Here is a 24,985-nt window from a genome sequence, read left to right as displayed (position 1 = left end):
ACACAGATATTTCCAACATAGTTGTCTCATTGATGCTCAAATAAGATTAGGTGAAACATTACATCAGTAAAATGTTGTCTTCTTTTCAGATTGTAAACATAATTTCTTTAAAGCATAATGGAAAACAGGAGAAACTGAATAATAAATCCTATTTCCAAATAAAAAAAAAAGATCTATTTTATGTCTATGAGCGCTCTATCTGTATGTATATCTGCATGCCAGAAAAGGGCAGCAGATCTTATAAATGGCCATGCCCCACCATGTGGTTTGCTGGGAATTGAATTCAAGACTGCTGACGGCTCTTAAAAGCTGAGCCATCTTTCCAGCCCCTGAGAGGAAATTATTCTCGACAACCTTTAACTTCTGACCATGCAGCATCCACTCCAAGAGCAGAAACTACAAGAGTAGGCTTTCTGGATTACGACGTGGTGCTGAGGACAGAACCAAGGGCTTCATACAGGCTAGGTGAGCTCTGCAAACAGCTCTACAGACACAGCTGCTCCTCAGAATTTCTCGAGACCTCCATTGTAAAAAGACAAAGTTTCTATGAATGTATTCTTCGGACAAAGCAAGGTCAATAGAAGCCTGTCTGCCTGGTTTTGTGTGTGAGGGGGTGGGGCAGTTAGATTTGTATTTTATGCTTCTGGATGCTTTGCCTGCGTGTGTGTTTGAGAACCACCATCAGGCAGTGCCCTTGAAGGCCAGAAGAAGTTGTTGGATCCCCTTGTAACAGCAGTTACAGACTGTTGTTAGTCACCATGTGGATGCTGGGAATTAAACCTAGGCCCTAGAGGAACAGTTGGTGTTCTTGTCTGTTAAGCAATCTCTCCAGCCCTTGCCTTTTGTTTTTACTAACTAGTATGTCTTTTACACCTGTCCAGATTTATTTATTTATTTATTTATTTATTTATTTATTTATTTATTTATTTATTAGGCAGGGTCTCGCTATGTTGCCTTGGCTGGCCTCAAACTCAAAAGATCTGCCTGCCTCTGCCTCTGAGTGCACCAAAGGTGGGCACCACCACACCCACCCTCTCTGGCTCTCCAATCCACCCAAACTTCTGCCTCTCTATCGCTTAGGGGCAGGGAAGTACAATTTTGCTATGTAAGGTTAATCTTCACTCTGACCGATCTCAGGATTTGTGCTTCTCGTACCCTCCGGTAGCTGCTGGGGCTGTAGCCACCCGGAAGTGCTCCACAGAGAGTGACTGCATATACAGGTCCTGGGGAAGAGCCCTATCCGGGGTTCCTCTCTGCCTTTGCCCTATCCGGGGTTCCTCTCTGCCTTTGCCCTGCTCTCCTTAAAACATCCAGGCCTGGAAGACCATCCCTCAAGGAAAAGTTTCCATATGTGACCACAGCAGGCAGTGATGACATCACAGCCTTCATTCCCATGGCAATGTAACTATAGAAACTTGGACCCTTTAGGAAAACATTCCTATTGTTTCTGTACTAGACACAAATCTGGCTGTCTGAGAATGACTGATCGAATCTTCTATATTAACTCTAACTTGTCCTCTATCCCCTGTGAAGGCTGTTATTCAGGTAAATCTAGACCAGACATCTGCACAAGAGCCTTTGGTATACATGTAACTTCACTGGGGACTATATTTTTCTTAGGCTTGTCTGTCACCCCTCAGAATTTCTCTAGCCATGAGTAAAAGAAAATGGTAACACTGACTCAGACCAAGTATGGTTGCTCAATATTGAGGACAAATAACAGGTCATCTCTAGGCAACTGTTTATTTAGAAAGCTCCTAATCTCCATCAGTTTAGCTTTCCCTTTGAGCTATAAAATGACCTCTCCCACCTTTTTTAAACAGCGTCTCACTATGGCTCTGGCTCTGGCTATCCTGGAACTCACCATGTAGACCAAACTGGCCTTGAACTCAGAAATCTGCCTGCTTCCACCTCCGAGTGCTGGAATTAAAGGCATGTCTAGTACCTTCAAATTCTTACTTTCTGTTTGTTTTCTTGGTTTATTTATTTATTTTACATCCAAGCCACAGTTGCCCCACTCTCCTTTCCTCCCAGTCCCTCCCTCCCACCCTCACCCCTCTGTTCCCACCCCCCCATCCACTCCTCCTCCATTTCTGCTTAGGAAAGGGCAGGTCTCCCATGAGTATCAACCAAACATGGCATACCAAGTTGCAGTAAGACAAAGCACCTCCCCATATATTAAGACTGGGCAAGGCAACCCAATATAAGGAGTAGGGTCCCAAATGCCAGTAAAAGATTCGGAAACAGCCTCTGTTCCCTCTGTTAGGAGACTCACAAGAGGACCAAGCTATATAACTAACATATATGCAAGAGTGCCTAGATCAGGCACAAGGGAATCTCCCAGGAATCTACAAGGATGATCCCAGCTAAGATTCCTGGCAATAGTGGATAAGTAGCCTGAACTGGCCATCTCCTGTGACCAGGCAAGATTTCAAGTGAAGAGAGGGAGTGGGAAGCCAACTCAGCCACAAAACCTTCAACCTACAGTCTATCCTGCCTGTGGGACGTGCTTGTGTAAGGGTGATCTAGAGATTGAGGGAATGACCAACCAATGAACTGTCTAGCCTAAAACCTAGGCCAGGATAATAAGACCACCTCTGACACTGCCTGGGTTACCAGAACCCAGAGGCTGGATGACCCAGAGACCTAGGATAGAACCAAACTTGACTGGGGCGGGGGAGGGGAGAGGAGATCATCAATGTAATGATTCCTAACAATATTCTGCTATACACATAGATTTTGTTTTGTTTTGTTTTATTTTTGTTTGAGACAATCTCAATATGTAACTCAGCTGGCCAAGACTCTGCATGTAGCTAAGCCATGGCCTCAGCTTGTGGCAATCCTCCAACCTCTGCCTCCCAGGCACTAAAATCAGAGGCATGCACTAGCACACCTGTCCTACCTACCTTCCTTCCTTCCTACCTTCCTTCCTTCCTTCCTTCCTTCCTTCCTTCCTTCCTTCCTTCCTTCCTTCCTTCTCTCTCTCTCTCTCTCTCTCTCTCTCTCTCTCTCTCTCTCTCTCTCTCTCTCTCTCTCTTGGATTTACTGTTTAGGAACTGGCAAGATGGTGGCTTGGTGGTTAAGAAGTTCAAATACCGCCGGGCAGTGGTGGCACACGCCTTTTAATCCCAGCACTTGGGAGGCGGAGCCAGGCGGATCTCTGTGAGTTCCAGGCCAGCCTGGTCTACCAAGTGAGTTCCAGGAAAGGTGCAAAGCTACACAGAGAAATCCTGTCTCAAAAAACAAAACAAAACAAAACAAAAGTTGTTCAAATACCACTCTTTTTAAAATTTTTATTTATTTATCTCTCATATATTACATCCTGGCCTCAGTTTCCCCTCCCTCCTCTCCTCCCAGTCCCTTTCCCTGACTTCTCCTCTCCCCCAGATCCACTCCTTCTCTGTTTGCCTACAGAAAAGAGCTGGCCTCCCGAGGAAATCAACCAAACACAGCATAACAAGTTACAATAAGACTAGGCACACACCCTCATATCAAGGTTGGACTAAGCAACCTCGTAGGAGGAGAGGGTCCCAAAAAACAGGCAAATGAGAGACAGACATCCCTGCTCCCACTGTTAGGAGTCCCACAAGAACACCAAGCTACACAACCATAACACATATGCAGAGCTCAGACCCACACAGGCTCCCTGATTGTCATCCAGTCTCTGTGAGCCCCTATGAGCCCTGGTTAGTTGACTCTGTGGGCCATAGTCTCATTGTGTCCTTGACCCCTCTGGCTCCTACAGCCCTTCCTCCCCCTCTTCCTGAGCTCCACCTAACGTTTGGCTGTGGGTCTCTGCATCTGCTCCTATCTATTGCTGGACGAAGCTTTTTTTTTTTTTTTTTTTTTGGTGATGATTATGCTAGGTTCTAGCAGAATGTCATTAGGGATCATTTCACTGACTTTCTCTTCTGCCAGTTGTGTTTGGGTATGTCCTAGGTCTCTGGGCCCTCCAAGCAGTGTCGGGCATGGGCACCCTCTCAGGTGTGGGTCTCCAGCTGGACCAGTCATTGGCTGGCCACTCCCTCAACTTCTGCACCACCTTTACCCAGCACATCTTACGGGCGGGACAAACTGTAGGTCGAAGGTTTTGTTGCTGGTTTGGTATCCCAGTCCCTCCACTGGAGGCCTTGCCTAGTTACAGGAGATGGCCGGTTCAGGCTCTATGTTCCCCATTACTAGGAGTCTTTGCTAGGGTCACCCTTGCAGATTCCAGGCAGTTTCCATTGCACAAGATTTCTACCTCACCACCAAAATGCCCCCCAATTCCAATTATCTCTCCCAATACTCACTACCTCCATCCCACCCCCCCACCTGATCCCTCCTGGCCCCCAGTCCACCTGCAAAATCTATTCTATTTCCCTTCCCAGGGAGATTCATGCAGCCCTCATTGAGCCCTTCTTGTTTCTTAGTCTCTCTGGGTCTGTGGGTTGTAGTATGATTACCCTTTACTTTACACCCAATATCCACTTACAGGTGAGTACATACCATGTTTGTCTTTCTGGGCGTGGATTACTTCACTCAGATGATGTTTCCTAGTTGCATCCATTTGCCTTCAATTTCATGTCATTTTTTTTAACAGCTGAGCAATATTCCATTGTGTAAATATACCACATTTTCTTTATCTATTCTTCAGTCAAGGGACATCTACTTTGTTTCCAGTTTCTGGCTATTATGAATAGTGCTGCTATGAACATAGTTGAGCAAGTGTCCTTGTGGTATGATGGAGTATCGTTTGGGTATATGTCCCAAGAGTGGGATAACTGGGTCTTGAGATAGATCAATTCCCAATTTTCTGAGAAACTGCCACATTTTCAAAGTGGCTGTACAAGTTTGCATGCCCACCAGCAACAAAAGAGTGTTCCTCTTGTTCCACATTCTCACCAGCAGGAGCTGTCACTTGTGTTTATTATCTTCGACATTCTGACAGGTATAAGGTGGAATCTCAGAGTCATTTTGATTTACATTTCCTAATGCATAAGGATTTTGAACATCTCTTTAAATGTTTCTCAGCCACTTGAGATTTCTCTGTTAAGACTTCTCTGTTTAAATCTGTACCCTATTTTTAATTGGATTATTCGGTTTGTTGATGTCTAGTTTCTTGAGGTCTTTAAATATTTTGGATATTAGCCCTCTTACATATGTGGAGTTGGTGAAAATCTTTTCCCATTCTGTAGGCTGCCATTTTGTCCTATTGACTGTGTCCTTTGCCTTATAGAAGCTTTTCAATTTTCAATTTTCAAGGTCCCTTTTATTAACTGAGATCTTAGTGAATGTGCTACCAGTGTTCTGTTCAGGAAGTGGTCTCCTGTGCCAATGGCTCCGAGGCTATTCCCCACTTTCTCTTCTATCAGGTTCAATGTATCTGGTTTTATGTTGGGGTCTTTGATCCATGTGGACTTGAGTTTTGTGCAGGGTGACAGAGATGGATCTATTTGCATTCTTCTACACGACAACATTCAGTTAGACCAGCACCAATTTTTTTGGAGATGCTTTCTTTTTTCCATTGTATATTTCTGGCTTCTGTATAAAAAAAATCAGATGTCCATAGGTGTGTGGATTTATATTTGGGTCTTTGACTCCACTCCATTGATCAACCTGTCTGTTTTCATGCTAACACCATGTAGTTTTACTACTATAGCAAAATCAGGAATTGTGCCATTGAGAGACCAGACCCAGAGCCTGGCAGACCCAGTGACTTGGGAGCCTAAGGCAGGGAGATGGCTTGAGCCCAAGAGTTGAGGACTAATCTGGACATTAACAACTGTCTCAGGAAGGGGGTGGGGGCCGGGAGAGATGGCGTGGTGGTTAAGAATGCTCGTTGCACATTTGTGAGGACCTGAGTTTGGATCACAGGCAACAAGCTGGGTATGGTCTCATGCATATAGCTGTAGTGCAGGTGTGGGGGGTGTTAGAAAGGAAAGTTTGTGGGGTACAGGCCTTGCTGATTTCCAGCTTAGGGTTGGGGGGAAGGAAGTTCCAGGTTCAAGGAAAGACGGCCTCAAAGAAATAAAGAGTGACAGGAAAGAAAACAGGACACACACTTCTGGCCTCTGAGCCTGCACATACACATACAGGTGGGCATACAGTGTACACACACACACACACACACACACACACACACAGAGTTAGTTCAAGGCCAGTTGCAGCAATAGCTTTCATTATGTTAAGACAATGTCTCAGAAAAAAAGAAAAAAGCATGCCAACATCTAGCTAAAATAGGGCTACAGTTGAGTGTGATTTGAATGCATGGATCTCAAGAGGAGCTGCCAACCAGGGTGGGAAGAGTTCTTAACAAACTCATCTTACACCATTTTTCCAAACATACTCATTAAAGCTCAGAAACGGCAGACCTTTAGAAGTCCCTCTCATCTGTAGGAGGAAAAACAGGGGGTCTCAACTGCAGCTAGCTTGAGGCTCCGCCATTCTCTATGGAGATGGGCCACATATGCTGGCCTCCCAGAGCTACCACTGGCTCCCAGAAGCCAAGGGCTTTTACAGAAGCACCCTTCAAGGGGACCCCTAGCAGTGACAGGCAGGGCTGTGTCTGGGAGGCCAAGCACATAGGAGGGCTTCAGCCAGAACCAGAGAGGGATGTGAGAGGAAGGCTCTGCCGCACAGAGCACGGAGCAGAAGTGACTGATGCGTTCTGGTTTTCTCTGCAGCACCCGTGCCTCCCACGGCTCCTCCTTCCCCCGGATACTACCATGTCCTCTACAAAGAGCATACACAAGCCCAGATGGCCTGGCACGGAGAGACATACTGCCTGATTGGAGGCTACCGTGTCTACGGGGATGCTCCGCTGGCCACCCCTGCAAAGGCTGAGGAAGAGAAGCCAGCACCCAGGCGGGCTCTCAAGAGACAGAGAGTTCAGGAAGAGTCCGACCAAGATCTAGGGTGTCCTAGTGCCAAAATTCCTCGCCTGAAAATGAATCATGGTGGCAAAGGGGTATCCCCATAGAAGCATGCTGCTGAGCTTCTCTGCTCAGAGGGCTGAGCCCTCTTCAGCGATGACCTCCACTGACCACCGATGTAGACAGGACCTTAGCTGTTCTTTCTGCCCGTGCCCTCTCCTGTCAGGAACCCACTTGCATGCCAACTAGCCACGAGCAAGAAGCCTCCGAGAGGTGCAGATGCTCTGAACAGCCCACCCTCCCTCAGTCTTCTAGAGTCTCTTCTTGGGCAGGAAAAAGGAACAGTCTGCTGTGAGTTGAGGGGACAAGTGCAGAGAGAGGATACACAGGGCCCAAGCTGGGCTCTCTCTAGGAGTAGACCTCTGCTCTGAATCCTGCCAGCAGCCAGCAGCACAAGCCAGGAGCGGCTGCACTTCCTAAAACTAGAAGAAAAAGCAGTGGCTGACCAAGGAGGCTGGCTCCTGCCCAAGGTCTCAGGAGGCAGCTGAAGAGCCCTGGGGAGACCTGCTAGCTGGAGTGAGAACACTGTGGACGAAGTCCAGCAAACCCCTCTTCTCCTCCTACAGAGGCAGACACTTTTCTTTATTTCCAGATCATTATGGCACTAGGAAGTTCCCTCCTGTTCAATAGAGTGATTTTCTGTGATAGCGATTGACTTAAAGTCCAAGACCAAGCCTCAAGCCTTCCTGCTCCCCTAAAGTAAAATCCTTCACAGAGAAACTGGTTTCTAAAGTCCTGTGCCTACAAGGATACCTAGGTGCACCTTCTTTCTGACTCCTACTCTTGAGAACGAGAGATTTAACCACCAATACCAAATCAGCAAAAGTTTTAAATGAAGGCCTGAAAATACAGGGTTTTTTGTTTTTTTAATTTATCCATAGGCAATTTTATATATGCCTACAATGTATCATTTATTTATTTATTCATTTATTTATTTATTTATTCATTTATTTATTTATTTATTTATTATGTATACAGTATTCTGTCTGCATGTATATCTGCAGGCCAGAAGAGGGTGCCAGATCTCATTACAGATGGTTGTGAGCCACCATGTGGTTGCTGGGATTGAACTCAGTGCCTCTGGAAGAGCAGTCAGTGCTCTTAACCGCCAAGCCACCTCTCCAGCCCGAAAATACAGTTTTAAGAGCTTCCTATAGCCCAGGTGTAGTGGCACACATCTTCAATCCCAGCACTTAAGAGGCAAAAGAAGGCAGGTCTCTGTGAGTTCCAGGCCAGCCTGGTCTACATAGTAAGACTCAGTCTCAACACAAAGAAAAAATCCCTCCCTATAACAGGCCACATGGGTACATGCCTAAGCCCCAGCTAGTCAGAAGGCTGCGGGAGGAGCACGGTTGACGCTGCAAGGTGAAGGGCATGATGGGTAATACAGAGTCCCACGCCTCTAAATAAATAAGATTTTTTTAAAAAGCTTTTCCAATATTCCACTTTATAGTAGAAACAAGGAGCAGAGGAACACACCAGCCACCTTAGAATGTAATCAGCAAACTCAAAAACATGGAAAACACCAAGGACAAAACAATTTTTTTTCAATAAGTCAATTCCAAAGAATGAATTCTCTTTAGAACTGCAAACTAAACCATGACAACCACACTCAATATGTTATATCATTTTTACACTAAAATTCAAATAATTATAGAAAGGCAGCAATCATGAAGATTTGAACATGATAGTTTGGGACAATAAAGATGTTTCTTGAAGTCTGGCATGGTGACACACACCTGTAACCTCAGCACTTGGGGGACTGAGACAAGGGAATTATGGTGAGTTAGAGAGTTACCTGGGCCATACATTAAATGCAAGCCTGGACTGCAGAGTGACACTCTGTCTCAAAAAAAAAAAAAAAAAAAAAAAAAAAATTAGGGATGGCAGACTGTTCAGCAGGCAAAGGCACCTGTCACCAAGCCTGAGTGTGATCACCAGATCACACATGGTGGAGAAGAGAACTGATACCCACAGGGTGTCCTCTGACCTCCACATTTGTGCCATATGTGCCATATGCACACCTACACATGCACATGCACATGCGCACACACACACATACACACACACACACACAATTAATCTCAACTATATTTCAAGATTTTAAAGATGCCTTTATAGTGATTTGTTTTTTTAAGAGTTCTAGCCTTCTAGATAAATGCTTACACATGAACGAAATACATGCCTGTGATTTGCTTTACTTTCTTATTTTTTATTCTTATTCCCAGTGCTGTTGCTTACACTGAGGGCTTTACACATTCCAGGCAAGCCTTCCACTACTGAGCTAGATCCCAGCCCTATGTTTGCTTTAATACAAGGCCATGGCTGAGAGATGGCTCAGATGTTAATAGCACTTGTGGCTCTTCCAGAGGATCAGGGTTAGATTCTCAGCACCCTCATGGTGGCTCACAAGCATCTAACTCCAGTCACAGGGGATCCAATGCCTTCTTCTGACCTCTGAGGGCATCAGGCATGCTTGTGGTAGACACATATACATGCAAGAAAAATATTCATACACACAAAACAATAAAAAAATAAATAAATAAATTTTTGAAACAAAATAGGGCCAGCAAGACAGCTTAGCATGTCAAGGTGCTTGCTGCCAAGTTTGACACCCTGAGTTTGATTTGAGACACACATGATGAAAGGGGAGAACCAGCCCCTGCCAGTTCTCCTCTGACCTCCACACATGTACACACAGAGAAATAAGTAAATAAATGTAATAAAAATTAAAAAACAATCTGTAGCAGAGGCAGAAGAACTGGCTGAGTTGGTAAAGTGTAAGCATGTGGATCCCAGTTCAGACCCCCAGTACACAGGTAAAAAGTAAGGCGCATCAGCCTGTAATACCAGCACTGGGGAGGACCGGGCGGAGGCAGGAAGAGGCCTGGGGCAGACTGGCCGGTCAGGGGAGCTGCAATGGTGAGCTGTAGGTTCAGTGAGAGACCCTGTCTTAGAAAATAAGATGGAGAGTGAGAGAGAGGGACACTTGGAGTCCTCTTCTTTTCTTTTCTTTCTTTTTTTTTTTTTTGGGCGGGGAGGTTCTCTGTGTAATCCTTGCTGTCCTGGAACTCACTCTGTTTTTTTGTTTTTGTTTTTGTTTTTCAAGACAGGGTTTCTCTGTGTAGCTTTGCGCCTTTCCTGAATCTCGCTCTGTAGACCAGGCTGGCCTCGAACTCACAGAGATCCACCTGGCTCTGCCTCCCGAGTGCTGGGATTAAGGGCGTGTGCCAATACTGCCTGACTTTTTCTTCTTTCTTTCTTTCTTTCTTTCTTTCTTTCTTTTTCTTTTTTGAGATTTTATTTTATTTCATGGGTATTTTATCTGGCAATCAAACCCAGATACTCTTAACCACCAAGCTATCTCTCCAAACCTTTATTTGCATCCCTTGTACCCCTCAACTTCCTGGGGCTTATTAGAAATGGAACACACATGAAGTCTACCCTCAAACCCACAACTGTGAAATGGAGACCGGCAAATCTAAGAGTTTCTCTTCCCTTTTACCACTTGGCTGCAAGAGAAAGTGGCCGTGGGGGAGGGGAAAGAGAAGGAGCCAGGTCTGAGTTGGAACTGGCAAAGAAGTGCCCCGGTCTGAAGCTCAGCCCTAGAGGAATACACATTCTGTAGCGGGCCTGCTAGTGAGACCTCCTACTAGCTGTAGCAGCCAGGGAGTTACTGCCTAGAGCACAGCACTATGACAGACAGCAGGCACTAGTGTAGGTGCGCCCACGCTGAGCAGTCCAACACGCTGTCTCCTTTTTCACAGAGTTTGCCCACTCCCCTCTTAAATTTTAATATTATTTACTCATCTGAGACAAGGCTCACTTCGTAACTCAGTCTGGCCTACTCATTATATAGACCAGGCTAGCCTTGAACTCACAGATATCTGCTTGCCCGGGATTAAAGGCATTTGCTATCATGTCCAGCCTTTTTTAAGAGGGCTTCTTACATTTCCAAGCCCTCATGCCACCTGAGGAAGGTTCCAAAAAATGGAGGCGCTCCAGTAGGGGCCAGGCATCAGAACAGAATCTTAAGTGGTTGACAGGCACAGAAAAAGTTTTCTGGTGGAGTGTGAGCACAGTTCTTAAAGGCGCTTTAAATGATGGGACTCTACAAAAAACTCATGCCCAGTGTGTGTGTGTGTGTGTGTGTGTGTGTGTGTGTGTGTGTGTGTGTAATATGAGCACAGTTCTTAAAGGCGCTTTAAATGATGGGACTCTACAAAAAACACATGCCCAGTGTGTGTGTGTGTGTGTGTGTGTGTGTGTGTGTGTGTGTGTGTGTGTGTGCCTGCGCACCCACGCACGCACTCACGGGTGTGCTCGTGCAGCTGGGGGTGTTCCTGGAGGAAGCAGAGAGGGCAGCATGAAGGCTGGCAACAGGGTGGGGCCTGCAAAGGAAGGGAACTAAGCCCTTGAAGTTTCTCGCGGCGCTCAGGCCGCAGAGCCACAGATAAGGTGTCTGAAGCCACTAGACCCAAGTGCCGGGCCTGAGGACTCATACTTCGGTCCTGGCGTCCACGCTGCGGTAGGAGGTCAGTCTGCAGACCCCGGGGAAGAAGGTGTTGGGGTGGGGTCTCTGCTGCCGAGCAAAGTGTTGCCTTTCCTTCCATTCCATTAGCCGATTGACTTTGCTCCTGTACTGCTAAGTAAGTGTTCCCCAGACCACCTAGTTGCTCACTCAGATACTCATCGTGAAAGTCCTGGGCAGGTACAGCATCAACGGAGAAGGGAGCAGTCATCACCTTGAATGATGGCAGAATGGGGGTGGGGTATGGAGGTGTGTGCTCTGAGCGGTTTCCAATTGCTGCCTGGAGTCTTCAAGGAATGGCAGAGAGGGAGGAGAGGGCAGTGTCACAGGGCACTTGTGGCCCTGGAAGAGGTCAGAGAAAGCTGCAGGTAGTCAGGGTCAAGATGCGGTCTGCCAAGGGCTCACTTTCACTGTGTGGAAAGAAGCACCACAGGTCCACTTTCTTGGAGAAGAATCCCTAGAAGCAGGCAGGAAGCACGGGGACTGGCTCCCTGGGAAGAGGAAACAGGAGAGAGGGCTTGGGACAAAGGACGCCCAGACAGGAGCTGAGTGGCGCAGGCCTCAGCCCAGCCCGCGGAGGCGCCCTTACAGACTGGGATAACAGCCTGCAGGTCCCCCTGGCGTCCGTGCGCCGCTTCGCTATACAGCTATACACCGAGCTGTCTCCAGTCCGTTGACCTCAAACCCCCTTTTCACTAGACCCAGTCTCTTCGTGGCTTGAGTTGAGGATCGCGATTATATGGTCACCTTCTGTCCCTCTCAGGCTTTTGCGACCTTCATCGGTGCGACCTTCAAGCGGTGCTCGCTGGCCCCGCCCTGAGCAAGATGCGGCTCGCTGGCCTCGAGAGTCACCAGATGCTTTCGGTGTTCCTGTTGGTGGTGCTGCTGTGCGGGCCTTCACAGTCTCTAACACCCACCCAGACCAAACCTGGCATCTTTGGTGCTTCCAATGCACCCAGCACCCCCAAAACCCTCACCAAACCCGACGGCACTTTCAGCACCCCAGCCACTGCCGGCAACCCCAGTATCCCAGACCTGCGAGATCACGTGAGAGCCCTGATGCAAGACTTCCCACTTGTAGACGGGTGCGTAGAGGATGGCTTGGAAACCGGTCAGAATGAAACCGGGCTGAGCATACTCCTGAGCTGCAGAGGGTTCTGAGCCTGCCAGACTAATAAAGGTCCTCTCCTACTACCCACCTCTAGATGCTGTCTCCTATCATCAGTTGGGTGGCATTTCTCCTCTATCACTCCTTCTCTGGTAGGGACCCCCAGCCTCGCCCAGGCTTTAGGTTATCTTAGTATGGTCTGGGTAACAATGTGGGTTAGGAATAGCTGTTAGAATTTCTGCTAGACCTGGAAACCAAAGAGGTAGAGCCATATGTTCTCTCAGTGGGGCGCGGGGAGTGTATACGTGCACCCCTCTCTCTAGCCCAGGCCTCTCCAAGAACTCATTAAGTATCCTATCCTGACCTGGAACTCTGAATGATGCTCCTGCATGAGCCTTCTGCGTGCTGGGGTTACAGGCGGAACCACTCGGCCCATTCCGTTTGACCTAACTTCTTTCTTGACTCTCCTGTAGCCACAACGACCTGCCTCTCGTCCTGAGGCAATTTTACCCGAATGGGCTGCAGGATGCTAACCTGAGAAACTTCACCCGTGGCCAGACCAGCCTGAATAGGCTTAGAGATGGCTTTGTGGGAGCTCAGGTAACACACACACACAGCGGAGCTGCTGGGGGAGGTTGGAGAAATCGGGGCCCCAGAAAGGACAAGTTAATCAGATGGGAATTCAGTAACTATAGAGACTTTTTTAAAAAGCCATGATAGGATGCTGTGGCTAGTGGGGTCAACAGTAATCCTGCAGGTGGGTATGAAAGTCCCGCAGAGCAAGCAGTGCATCCATTATATGTGGTCTCTAGACCCATGAGTCTGGCAGCTGCTAAAGGCCCAGGTAGCTAGCTAGCTGCCTTGCACAGACCAACCCTGGCTTTGTCTCCAGTTCTGGTCCGCTTACGTACCGTGCCAGACCCAGGACCGGGATGCCTTACGTCTTACACTGGAGCAGATTGACCTCATTCACAGAATGTGTGCCTCTTATTCTGAGCTGGAACTTGTGACCTCAGTGAAAGGTAAGTGGACTTCTTCAGGGTATTGGAGACAGGGTATTGGATGAAGCTACTACGCTAGCTCCCGAAAATAACCACCTGACCTATGCCTACAGCTCTGAACAGCACCCAGAAACTGGCCTGCCTGATTGGTGTGGAGGGTGGCCACTCATTAGATAACAGCCTCTCTGTGCTTCGAAGTTTCTACCAGTTGGGAGTGCGCTACCTGACGCTCACACACACCTGCAATACACCCTGGTGAGCACCGTGTGGATGGTGTGAGGCCACTGAGGCAGAAGTCTGCCCTTGCAGACATAGACCAAGATTTACCCTTATTGTCTGGGACTCATATACAGGGGCTGGTATTTGGGGTTTTACAAAGCAAGACTGGGTTTCTTCCTGTTGCCAGGCACAGTCCAGTCTGGTTTTTTTTTTTTTTTTTTAAATTAGCTCTGTGGGGTTGCAGGGATGGAGAGTTTGGAGGGGCATGACCACCAATTAGATTGCCTCCTGCCTGTCCTGCAGGGCAGAGAGCTCGTCTAAGGACGTCCACTCATTCTACAGCAGTGTCAAAGGACTGACCAGCTTTGGTGAAGTAAGGACCCTGAGGGATACTGCACTCCGCACAAATGCACATGCCCCTTTTCTGGTTGATAAGTGCATGCATATATGTACCCTGAAACCTTCCTCCTAACCTGCCCTCACAGAAGGTGGTGGCAGAAATGAATCGCTTGGGCATGATGGTTGATTTGTCCCATGTCTCCGATGCTACTGCACGCCGGGCCTTGGAAGTGTCGCAGGCACCGGTGATCTTCTCCCACTCGGCTGCCAGGGGTGTGTGCAGAAATGCTCGGAATCTTCCTGATGACATCCTGCGGCTTCTGGTGAGCAACTTTCTTTTTTATTTTATTTTATTTTATTTTACAATACCATTCAGTTCTACATATCAGCCACAGGTTCCCCTATTCTCCCCCCTCCCACCCCCTCCCCTTACTCCCAGCCTACCCCCCATTCCCACCTCCTCCAGGGCAAGTCCTCCCCCGAGGACTGCGATCAACCTGGTAGACTCAGTCCAGGCAGGTCCAGTCCCTTCCTCCCAGACTGAGCCAAGTGTCCCTGCATAAGCTCCAGGTTTCAAACAGGCTACTCATGCAATGAGCTCAGGACTTGGTCCCACTGCCTAGTTGCCTCCCAAACTGATCAAGCCAATCAACTGTCCTGGTGAGCAACTTTCTAGCCCTGGAAACTAAATTAAGAAATTCAAACCGCCTTGAACTTGAACCCTTGTCCTCTCCATTTCCTCAGCCCCTAGACTGAGCAATCTGTCTCACAAACCCATAGTCCATTGCCCCTAAATCCTTGGACCTGGGGTGGGGAGGTTGTTGCAGATAAATATTCCTATATCCCTCAAATTTAGGGCCAAGACATCACCTAAATCAGAGTCAAGCCTTCCTCAATGACACAAGCTGGAGAGGTGACATCCACTCTGGCCCCCAAAGCTTTCTCACAGGGAGGGGTAGGTAGGCACATAATTACGCTGGGGGGCCAAGCTGAGTGTCCTTTCGACCGTCCTTGCAGAGGAAGAATGGCGGCATCGTGATGGTGACATTCTCTGTAGGAGTGCTGCAGTGCAAACCGTTAGCCAATGTATCCACTGTGGGAGGTGAGTCTCCGGAAACCTGCCTCTCCCTCCATAGAGCTTTTATTTTCCTTTCTTTCTTGTTTTTAAAGCCCAAAGACAATTTTTTTTTTTCATTGTGGACTAAAGTAAGTTTTATTTTTTATTTTTTTTTATTTTTTTATTTTTTGGTTTTTTTATTATTATTATTATTATTATTATTTTACAACACCATTCAGTTCAACATAATAGCCACAGAATGCCCTGTTCTCCCCCTCTCGCCCACCCCTCCCCCCAGCCCACCCCCCATTCCCACCTCCTCCAGATCAAGGTCTCCCCCGAGGACCGGGGTTGACCTGGTAGACTCAGTCCAGGCAGGTCCATTCCCCCCTCCCAGACCGAGCCAAGTGTCCCTGCATAAGTCCCAGGATTCAAACAGCCAACTCATGCAACGAGCCCAGGACCTGGCACCAATGCACAGCTGCCTCCCAAACAGATCAAGCCAACTGACTGTCTCACCCGTTCAGGTGGCCTGATCCAGTTGGGGGCCCCTCAGCCTTGCCCAAAGACAATTTTATTGGCGTTTGAAAGGACAATGTAACAGGAAAGACAAGTTGTAAACATCAGCATCTTCAGTGAGGAGGGAAGGCAAGAGGTAGATAAGAGGGAAACAGGAAGAGGGAGAAGAAAGGAAAAAACTTAACACTTTCTGAGGTAAATCTCAGAAAAGGCCCATGCTCAGCAATAAAGATTTAGAAGCACCGGGTGGTGGTGGTGGTGGTGGTGGTGCACACCTTTAATCCCAGCACTTGGGAGGCAGAGGCAGGAGGATCTCTGTGAGTTCGAGGCCAGCCTGGGCTACAAAGCGAGTTCCAGGAAAGGCTCCAAAGCTACACAGAGAAGCCTTGTCTTGAGAAGAAAAAAAATAAGAAAGAAAAGAAAAGATTTAGAAACAATTCCCTCGTAGGCTTTCTGAATAGTGCTGAGTTTGACCTGAAGACTTCAGGGTGTCAGCACAGCCTTAACAGTTTAGATAAAAATGCGATGATGGGAGCTTAGGCTGTAGTTTCATTTGTAGAGTGCTTGCCTCCTATAAAGGCCTGGGTTAACCCCCAAGTTGATAATACAGAGCAAGTTCCAGGATAGGCAGGGTTATGCAGAGAAACCCTGTTTCAAATAATAATAATAATAATAATAATAATAATAATAATAATAATAATAATGTTTTAAAAAGTCCCATGATGGACGCCGGGTGGTGGTGGTGGCGGTGGCGGCGGCGGTGGCACATGCCTTTAATCCCAGCACTCGGGAGGCAGAGCCAGGTGGACCTTTGTGAGTTCGAGGCCAGCCTGGTCTACAAAGCGAGTTCCAGGAAAGTTGCAAAGCTATACAGAGAAACCCTGTCTCAAAAAACTGAAACAAAAAAAAAAAAAAAAGTCCCATGATGGACAATACACACAGCACTTTAGTACTACCTTGAACCAGAGTCAGCTAATCCAAACTGCCTTGTTAGCGGGTTTGGGGTCAGTTCTAAAGTGATGTGCCAACTCTCTGTGCTTCTGCACGGGCTACCAAAGCACTCGACCCCTGCCTTCAGTCTTGTCCAAAGAAGGCCCTGCCGGGTTTTCCAGACTGGAATCAGAGGTGAATTAGGTTGGATATGAACTAAATCAGTAGCCCTCCAAATGCTTTCACTCCAGCCTGAAGTCTAGTCCAGAGTGACTTGTGTGAGTTCAGGTGCCAGGTATTTGGAGTAACTAATGAGAGAAAGCTGTGTGGGCCACAGAAGCCATCTTACAGTGATTCAAGTTTGTCAAAATGACAAACACAAAGGGGAAGAAGAAAGGCACCCTCTGTAATTCCTCCAGGCCTTTTGTTTGTTTGTTTTGATTTCTTTCTTTCTTTCTTTCTTTCTTTCTTTCTTTCTTTCTTTCTTTCTTTCTTTCTTTCTTTCTTTCTTTCTTTCTTCTTTTCTTTTCTTTCTTTTTCTTTCTTTCTTTTTCTTTTTTCTTTTTTCTTTTTTTGGTTTTTCAAGACAAGGTTTCTCTGTATAGCTTTGTGCCTTTCCTGCAACTCACTTGGTAGCCTCAAACTCACAGAGATCCGCCTGGCTCTGCCTCCCAAGTGCTGGGATTAAAGGCTGCTGCTGCTGCCGCCGCCGCCACCACCACCACCACCACCACCACCACCCGGCTGTTTTGATTTTTATTAGTAATTTATTTTTATGTGTGTAGGTGTTTTGCCTGCATGTATGTCTGTGCACCACACACATGCGTGGTGCCCGCAGAGGCTAGAAGAGGGCATCAGATCCCCTGAAACTGAAAATATAGATGACCATGTGGGTGCTGGAAATTGAACCCAACTCAGGTCCTCTGGAAGAGCAGACACTGCTTTTAACCACTGGACCATCTCTCCAGCTCTCTTTAGGTCTTTTAAGAATTGTAGAGTTGTTGCTTTGACCACATATATACAAATCTCTAAGAAGGGTGATGTGATATTGTAGACATCAAGGAGATAGCCACTGACCAAAAAAGAACACCTCCTAAATGTTACCTTAGCAAAACTGTCTACAATATCGCTCAGCATGCTGTTGGCTTTGTGGTAAACAAGCAAGTCAAGGGCAAGATTCTTGCCAAGAAAATGTTCAGATTAATCTAAGAGCCAAGATAGCTTCCTGAAATGGGCGAAGGAGAACAAGAAAAAAAAGAGAAAAAGAAAAGAAAAATGAAAGAAACGGAAGCCTGAGAAAGGTCAATGGAAGCGCCAGTCTCCTCCACCCAGAAATGTTCACTTTGTGTGAACTGATGGGAAGGAGCCCAAGCTGCTGGAGCCTGTTCCCTGTGAAATCATGGCTTAATGTACAAAAAGAAATAAAAATCTTAGACTGTAATCAGAGGAGGAATGGGATCAGCCAAGCCTAGTTCCAGGGCCACTCTTCCCCTGAAAGCCACTTCTGCTGACTGTCCATCTTCCCAGATCACTTTGACCACATCAAGGCAGTCATTGGATCCGAGTTCATCGGGATCGGTGGAGACTATGATGGCACTGCACAGTGAGTACTCCTCTGTGGCTGGTCTGAAGCTGCTCTCACCACATCAAGGGCCTCAAAGCCTTTATTAGGCTTTGCCCATTTGACATCTCTCCATCTCCAGGGTCTCTTTCCTGAGCTCTCCTGTATGTCTTCAGCCCAAGGCCCCCACTAACATACTCTGAGAAAGCTCATCTATCTAGCACATGCACCCATTACAGACCCATCATTCCCTCTGAGCTGTCGGCAAGGTCTGGTGTGGGTTGACTGTCTTCTCTGCCTGTTGTTGTTGTTGTTGTTGTTGTTGAGACAGGGTTTCTCTGTGTAGCCCTGGCTGTCCTGGAACTCGCTCTGTAGACCAGGCTGGCCTCAAACTCACAGAGATTCGCCTGCCTCTGCCTCTCAAGTGCTGGGATTAAAAGCATGAGACACCACTGCCCGGCTCAGCACTGTATATCACACACACACACACACACACACACACACACACACACACACACACACACACCAGAGCTGTGGACCGAACCCAGGACCTTGCACTTGCTAGGCAAGTGCTCTACCACTGAGCTAAATCCCCAACCCCAATTTTTTTAAAAGAGGTTTGAGACTTCCTCTGAAGGATTAGGACTGGAGCAAACTACTTCCTCCTTCCTAGTCTCCATTCCCACACATGACCATTGCTGAGGATGCATCGCAGATAGAGTGGAAGTTTTCAGTTGGATTAGGATACCAGGTCTGAGGCTCACCTGCTGGTGACTGCACAGGTTCCCTCAGGGGCTGGAGGACGTGTCTACGTACCCAGTGCTCGTCGAGGAGTTGCTGAGGCGGGGCTGGAGTGAACAGGAGCTGCAAGGTGTCCTTCGAGGAAACCTGCTTCGGGTCTTCGGACAGGTGGAACAGGTCTGCTGGATGGCAAGAGAGTGGTGCCCGGGGTCTGAACAGGTGCTTCCATAGCATAATGGGCTGCAAGAGACCTGGAAGAGCTGCTGACTGACAACTGTCACCCCCAGGTACGGGACAAAAACAGACGGCAAAGTCCTTTGGAGGACATGATTCCAGAGGAGCAGCTGGATGGCGTCTGTCACTCAGTCCTGCCACGTCTGCATCAGAAACAGCATCAAGGAGAGAACCAATCAGAGATCCCAGCACATCATACGCTCAAGTTATCATCCAAGTGTTCACACTCAGACTCTTCTCCCTGCATAGTGCTACACCTCACCATTGTTGTAACCTTTTTAGGCTTTATTGTATGACTTTGGTGATCCATGCAGTCCTCCCAGATATCATTCTGGTACCCTGGCACCTCCTCCGCTTGTGCAGGGGCAAACATTTTCTGGAAGTAAATGGCTTTTTTAATGTAGAAACAGACGTGAGTGTCCTCTGTGATAGAGTAGGGTAACACAGACTCTGTGGAACGAGGCATTTCAGTCACCGCTTGCTCAAGGAAGTTGTGAGTGATCTGCACAATCCAGGTGGTTGGGCTCAGCACCAGGTGAAGCCAGTGGGGTGGGTCTGGCTTCAGGGAAGAGGTCTAGAATTTAGGGGTCTTTCTGAGTATTTCATCTCAATCCACAAACTGAACCACTGACTCCCACCATACAATCTCTCAGAGAATTCTTTAGATTCCTAAGAAGGGAACCTAACTAGATCATGAGTAACCTTCATTCTTCTTTAGACAAAGCCCAGAACACACAATGGGTGATGGGCCTGTTTGATGGTTGGACTGACTTTGATCTCTCAGGCCCCAGGAAGTTCCTCTCTACCAGGTACAAACTATTTAGGCATCCATGCCATCCCACTCCCAGGGCCTGAGTGGAAATTAATAGCAACTGCAATAATAATAATAGATAACAGTAAGAGCTAATGCTGGGGTGCTGATGTAGCTTAGTTGGTAGAGTGCTTGCCTTGCCAGGAGGGTTTGGCCCCCAGCACTGCATAAAACCAGGCTTGGTGACGCACACCTGTGACTCCAGCACTTGAGAAGCAGAGGCAGGAAGAGCAGAAATTTCAAGGTCAGCCTGAGCTATGTAACCAGACTGTGATACATGGGAACATGTCTCATAAGAAAAATAATTCAATTCCTCAAACTCAAAATTTAAAAAGTCCCAACCAAGTATGGTGGTGGTGCACGCCTTGAGTTCGAGGCCAGACTGGTCTAAAAAGCAAATTCCAGAACAGCCAGTGTTACACAGAGAAACCCTGTCTCAAAAACAAAACAAAACAAAATAAAAAGCCCCAGGGCTGGAGATGGCTCCGTAGTTAAGAGCACTGGATGCTCTTCCTGAGGAATTGTTTTTGATTCTCAGCAGCCAAGCAGTGGCTCACAACCATACATAACTTGTTCCAGGAGATCCTCCATGGGCACCAGGCACACATGTGGTACACATATATACATGCAGGCAAAATACTTTTACACATTAAAGAAAGAAAAAAGAAGGAAGGGAGGGGAGGGGAGGGGAGGGGAGGGAAGGAAAGAAGGGAAGGGAAGGGAAGGGAAGGGAAGGGAAGGGAAGGGAAGGGAAGGGAAGAAGGGAAGGGAAGGGAAGGGAAGGGAAGGGAAGGGAAGGGAAGGGAAGGGAAGGGAAGAAGGGAAGGGAAGGGAAGGGAAGAAGGGAAGGGAAGGGAAGGGAAGGGAAGGGAAGGGAAGGGAAGGGAAGGGAAGGGAAGGGAAAGGGAAGGGAAGGGAAGGGAAGGGAAGGGAAGGGAAGGGAAGGGAAGGGAAGGGAAGGGAAGGGAAGGGAAGGGAAGGGAAGGGAAGGGAAGGGAAGGGAAGGGAAGGGAAGGAAGAAGGGAAGCCCATTGTTATGGCATTATGATATGTATAGAGTAAAAGGTCCAAGACCACTTCCGGATTTGAAAACCTACCAAGCCCCACCAATCCCTGAGCTTGGTTTGAAATCTCACCAATCCCCACCCTGGAAATCTCTACCCTGGAAAACTCCTCCCCCAAGAAGCCCTATATAAGCCTGTCTCCGGCTTGGTTTCCAGTTCAGTGTCCTGCTGCTTCTCACCCTAGCAGGGGCAGCCACCCTCTTGTGTCTCTCCCAATAAATTTCTTGTGTGAGGTTTGTTGTGCAGGGTGACTTTGTGGGATTCCTTGGCTCAGGACTGCCAGGATACCTTCCCTTCAGAGCTGTGACACCTCCATAGGGGAGGCCTTTCCCCTCGGAGCCATGGGAGGCACCGGTGCTGCAGAGAAAACCAGAACGCATCAGTCACTTCTGCTCCGTACTCTGTGCGGCGGAGCCTTCCTCTCACATCCCTCTCTGGTTCTGGCTGAAGCCCTCCTATCTGCTTGGCCTCCCAGACACAGCCCTGCCTGTCACTGCTAGGGGTCCCCTTGAAGGGTGCTTCTGTAAAAGCCCTTGGCTTCTGGGGAGCCAGTGGTAGCTCTGGGAGGCCAGCATGTGTGGCCCATCTCCATAAAGAATGGCGGAGCCTCAAGCTAGTTGCAGTTGAGACCTCCCTGTTTCTCCTCCTACAAATGAGAGGGACTTCTAAAGGTCTGCTGTTTCTGAGCTTTAATGAGTACGTTCGGAAAAAAACGGTGTAAGATGAGTTTGTTAAGAACTCTTCCCACCCTGGTTGTGATTAAAGGCATGCACCACCATGCCTGGCCAGACAGGCTTTTCTTGACTTTATTCTGACCCAAGAGTACACTGATGGAACTCTCATCCTTTTACAATTGAGGACTCAAGAGAATCTAAGAGTCCTCAGTGGGGCTGAGGATGTGGCCGTGGCTGTCTCAGAGTGCTCACCTGCTGTTCACAAAGTCCTAGTTTCCTTCCCCAGCACTGTACAAGCATGGCTAGGGTGGGCACATTTTTCAAATTCTTTCATTTGGGAGGTGGAATTGACAGGATCATAAATTTAAGGTCATCTTTGGCTAATACTGAATATGAGGCCAGCCTGTGCTACATGAGATGCTGTCTAAAAAAAAGGCTCCAGGTCTGCTGGCACACAGCTGTAATCCCAGCACTTAGAAGCATCGGAGTCAGTAGTAGGATGCTTGCCTATCATGTCCAGAGCCCTGGATTTGAGCAACAGCTCTGAAAAAGAAAAGGTTAAGGTAAATCACAGACATAAATATTTCATCCATATTTAAACATGTATAAAAAAGTCAGAGACCCTAGAAAACAAACAAACAAACTCACAGTATTAAAGTATCTTTAAAAAGCTAACAATACTTTATTTGTTTTGTTTTGTTTTGTTTTGAGATAGGGTCTCATTAGCTCTGGCTGTCAAGGAACTCATTCTGTAGACCTGGCCTTGAACTCACAGAGATCCACCTGCTTCTGCCTTTCAAGTGCTGGGTACTTTCATTCATTCATTCCTTTGTTTGTTTGTTTTGCACAGTCTCACTTTCTAACTCAGATTGGAACAGAAATTACTATGCACCCCAGGGTGACCTCAAACTCACTACAATTCTGCCTCAGTCTCCCAAGTACTAGGATTACAGGTATCACTAGGCCAGGCTTCATAAAACATCATCATTATTCTAAACTATCAAGTTCAAATTTCCATGACTGCCCAATTTTTATAACTGATTTTTTGAATCTTAGTATTAGAAAGATATTCCATATTGTATACAGTTGCCATCTCTCCAGCCCAAGAAGAAGATTTTTTTTTTTTAAAGACAGGGTCTCCCTCTGCAGCCCTGGCTAGCCTGGAACTCACTCTGCAGACTCAGGCTAGCCTCAGAGAGCTACTCACCTCAGCTTCCTTGGTGCTGGGATTAAAGGCATATTCTATACTAAGCTAAGAAGATAGTTTTTGTTGTTGTTGTTGTTTAATTTGTTTTTGAGACAGGATTTCTCTGTGTCTGTCCTGGAACTCTCTGTGTAGACTAGGCTGACCCTCAACTGAGAGATCCACCTGACTCAGCCTCCTAAGTGCTGGGGTTAAAGGTGTGAACCACCACTACCCGAAGAAGATAGGTTTTTAAAATGTCCTTATCTACTTAAATATGGTAGTGGGTTTAAACCTAGGCCATCATACTTGTTAGGTACTTGCTCTACCACTGAATTAGATCCTATATTTTTCATTTCCTTTTGTAAAAAGTTATTTTATTATGAGTATGTGTGTGAAAGAGAAGGGGCAGTGACTATACACCACAACATTCCTACTGAGGTCAGAGACAGCTTTTGGAAGTCTGTTCTCAACTTCCACCTTACTGTGGCCGGGTCTTTCTTGTTTCTGTGGCTGTGCTTCCCGGAGATTCTGTGTCTGCCTCCCATCCTCCTGCTGGGGTGCTGGGGTTACAGACACATGCCACGGCACCTGGCTCTTTTTTTTTTTTTTAATATTTATTTATTTATTATGTATACAGTGTTCTGCCTGCAGGCCAGAAGAGGGAACTAGATCTCATTACAGATGGCTGTGAGCCACCATGTGGTTGCTGGGAATTGAACTCAGGACCTCTGAAAGAGCAGTCAGTGCTCTTAACCTCTGAGCCATCTCTCCAGCCCCCACCTGGCTCTTTTTTAAGAATGAGATATGGGCACGGAACTTAGGTAGTCTGTGGCACAGCAAGTGCCTTCACTCAGTGATGCCCTTCACTTTCCTTATGAGAACAGTAGAAATTGATTATTATTACTATTATTATTTTGTTTATGTATTTCATATGTAAGTGCTTTGTCTGCACATATTCCTGCACACCAGAAGAGGGCATCAGATCCCACTACAGATGGTTGTAAGCCACCATGTGGTTGCTGGGAATTGAACTCAGGACCTCTGAAAGAGCAGTCAGTACTCTTAACCTCTGAGCCATCTCTCCAGCCCGAGGGTTTTTTTTTTTTTTGATTTTTTTTTTTTAATTATGTATACAGAAGAGGGCGCCAAATCTCATTATAGATGGTTATGAGCCACCATGTGGGTGCTGGGAATTGAACTCGGGACCTCTGGAAGAGCAGTCGGTGCTCTTAACCTCTGAGCCATCTCTCCAGCCCCGGTGCTTTGAATTGAATTCTGGAAGAGAAGACAGTGACCTCTCCAGCCCCAGAAATTCATTAAGAAACAGTTTTAGTGTATATTGGAAGAGGCGTTTTGGGAGGGAGAGGGATGTTTAGGAAAAGGTAACTACAGTCAAATGTTGACAGGTTTCTCAACAGAGAATCATTTTGTTGTTGCTTGGTTTGAGATAGGGTCTTACTCTACAGTTCGGCCCAGCCTGGGATTCTGTATAGCCCAGGCTGGCCTTGAATGCTCTGAAATCCTCATGCCTCAATCTTCTAAGTGCTGGGATTACGGATGTGAGCTACTATGCAGGGTTATGTGTGTGCCCCCACCCCACCCACCCACCCCACCCCCGCCCCGATGCCGAAATGGCTTCAAACTCACAGCCCTGCCTTTACCTTCTGATTGCTGGGATTATACACCTAGCTAGGCAATAGTTCTTCTGTTAGTGTCGGGTGTGCTCCCTAGATGACAGTATGCATACTGTCAATAGCTTGAGTTCAGGAGTTCCAGACCAGCCCCGGCAACATAGTGAGACCTCACCACAAAAACAAGATTAAAACCTAGCAAAACCCACACAGATCTAATTACTCAAAACGGTACTTAGCCTAATATGGACTATTTGACCCCATTGAGGGTAGGGCACGTTCGGGCGCTAATACACACACTAGGGGTAAGATTAGTTCGATTCCTTGGCCCCTGCCTGTTGTTCCCCACTGGTCTTCCTCCTCCTTCAACTCAGCCAGAAACCAGGAGCAGTAAGTGAGGAGATGCAAGCCGCAAGCAGAGACCCGCCAGGCCCAAGGGGGCGCCCTTCTGTTTGGGGGAGCGGA

The 24,985-nt window shown here is 47.3% G+C and overlaps 1 protein-coding gene across 5 annotated transcripts; it reads left to right on the top strand.

Annotated features, from left to right (window-relative positions):
* Positions 1 to 1,448: 1,448 nt before the first annotated feature.
* On the top strand, positions 1,449 to 19,561 carry LOC102906124 (dipeptidase 2). 5 transcript variants are annotated; one of them, XM_076572088.1, is made up of 12 exons: positions 11,292 to 11,449; positions 12,209 to 12,274; positions 12,305 to 12,530; positions 13,027 to 13,153; positions 13,446 to 13,575; positions 13,668 to 13,809; positions 14,077 to 14,146; positions 14,259 to 14,435; positions 15,130 to 15,214; positions 18,146 to 18,221; positions 18,962 to 19,097; positions 19,208 to 19,561. In XM_076572088.1, the coding sequence occupies exons 2-12, from the start codon at positions 12,271 to 12,273 to the stop codon at positions 19,448 to 19,450; spliced, it is 1,416 nt and encodes a 471-aa protein (XP_076428203.1). In that variant the 5' UTR covers positions 11,292 to 11,449; positions 12,209 to 12,270; the 3' UTR covers positions 19,451 to 19,561. The 5 variants fall into 5 exon arrangements, with proteins under 5 accessions (XP_015860861.1, XP_076428201.1, XP_076428202.1 ...); XM_076572086.1 differs by lacking the exon at positions 11,292 to 11,449 and adding an exon at positions 1,468 to 1,545 and having other exon boundaries at positions 12,209 to 12,530; XM_076572087.1 differs by lacking the exon at positions 11,292 to 11,449 and adding an exon at positions 6,991 to 7,671 and having other exon boundaries at positions 12,209 to 12,530.
* The last annotated feature ends 5,424 nt before the right edge of the window (positions 19,562 to 24,985 follow it).

Source organism: Peromyscus maniculatus, chromosome 5, assembly GCF_049852395.1.
Source record: "Peromyscus maniculatus bairdii isolate BWxNUB_F1_BW_parent chromosome 5, HU_Pman_BW_mat_3.1, whole genome shotgun sequence".
NCBI lineage: Eukaryota > Metazoa > Chordata > Mammalia > Rodentia > Cricetidae > Peromyscus > Peromyscus maniculatus.
Note: the sequence above shows the minus strand (reverse complement) of the source record. Positions and strands in the feature narration are given on the sequence as shown.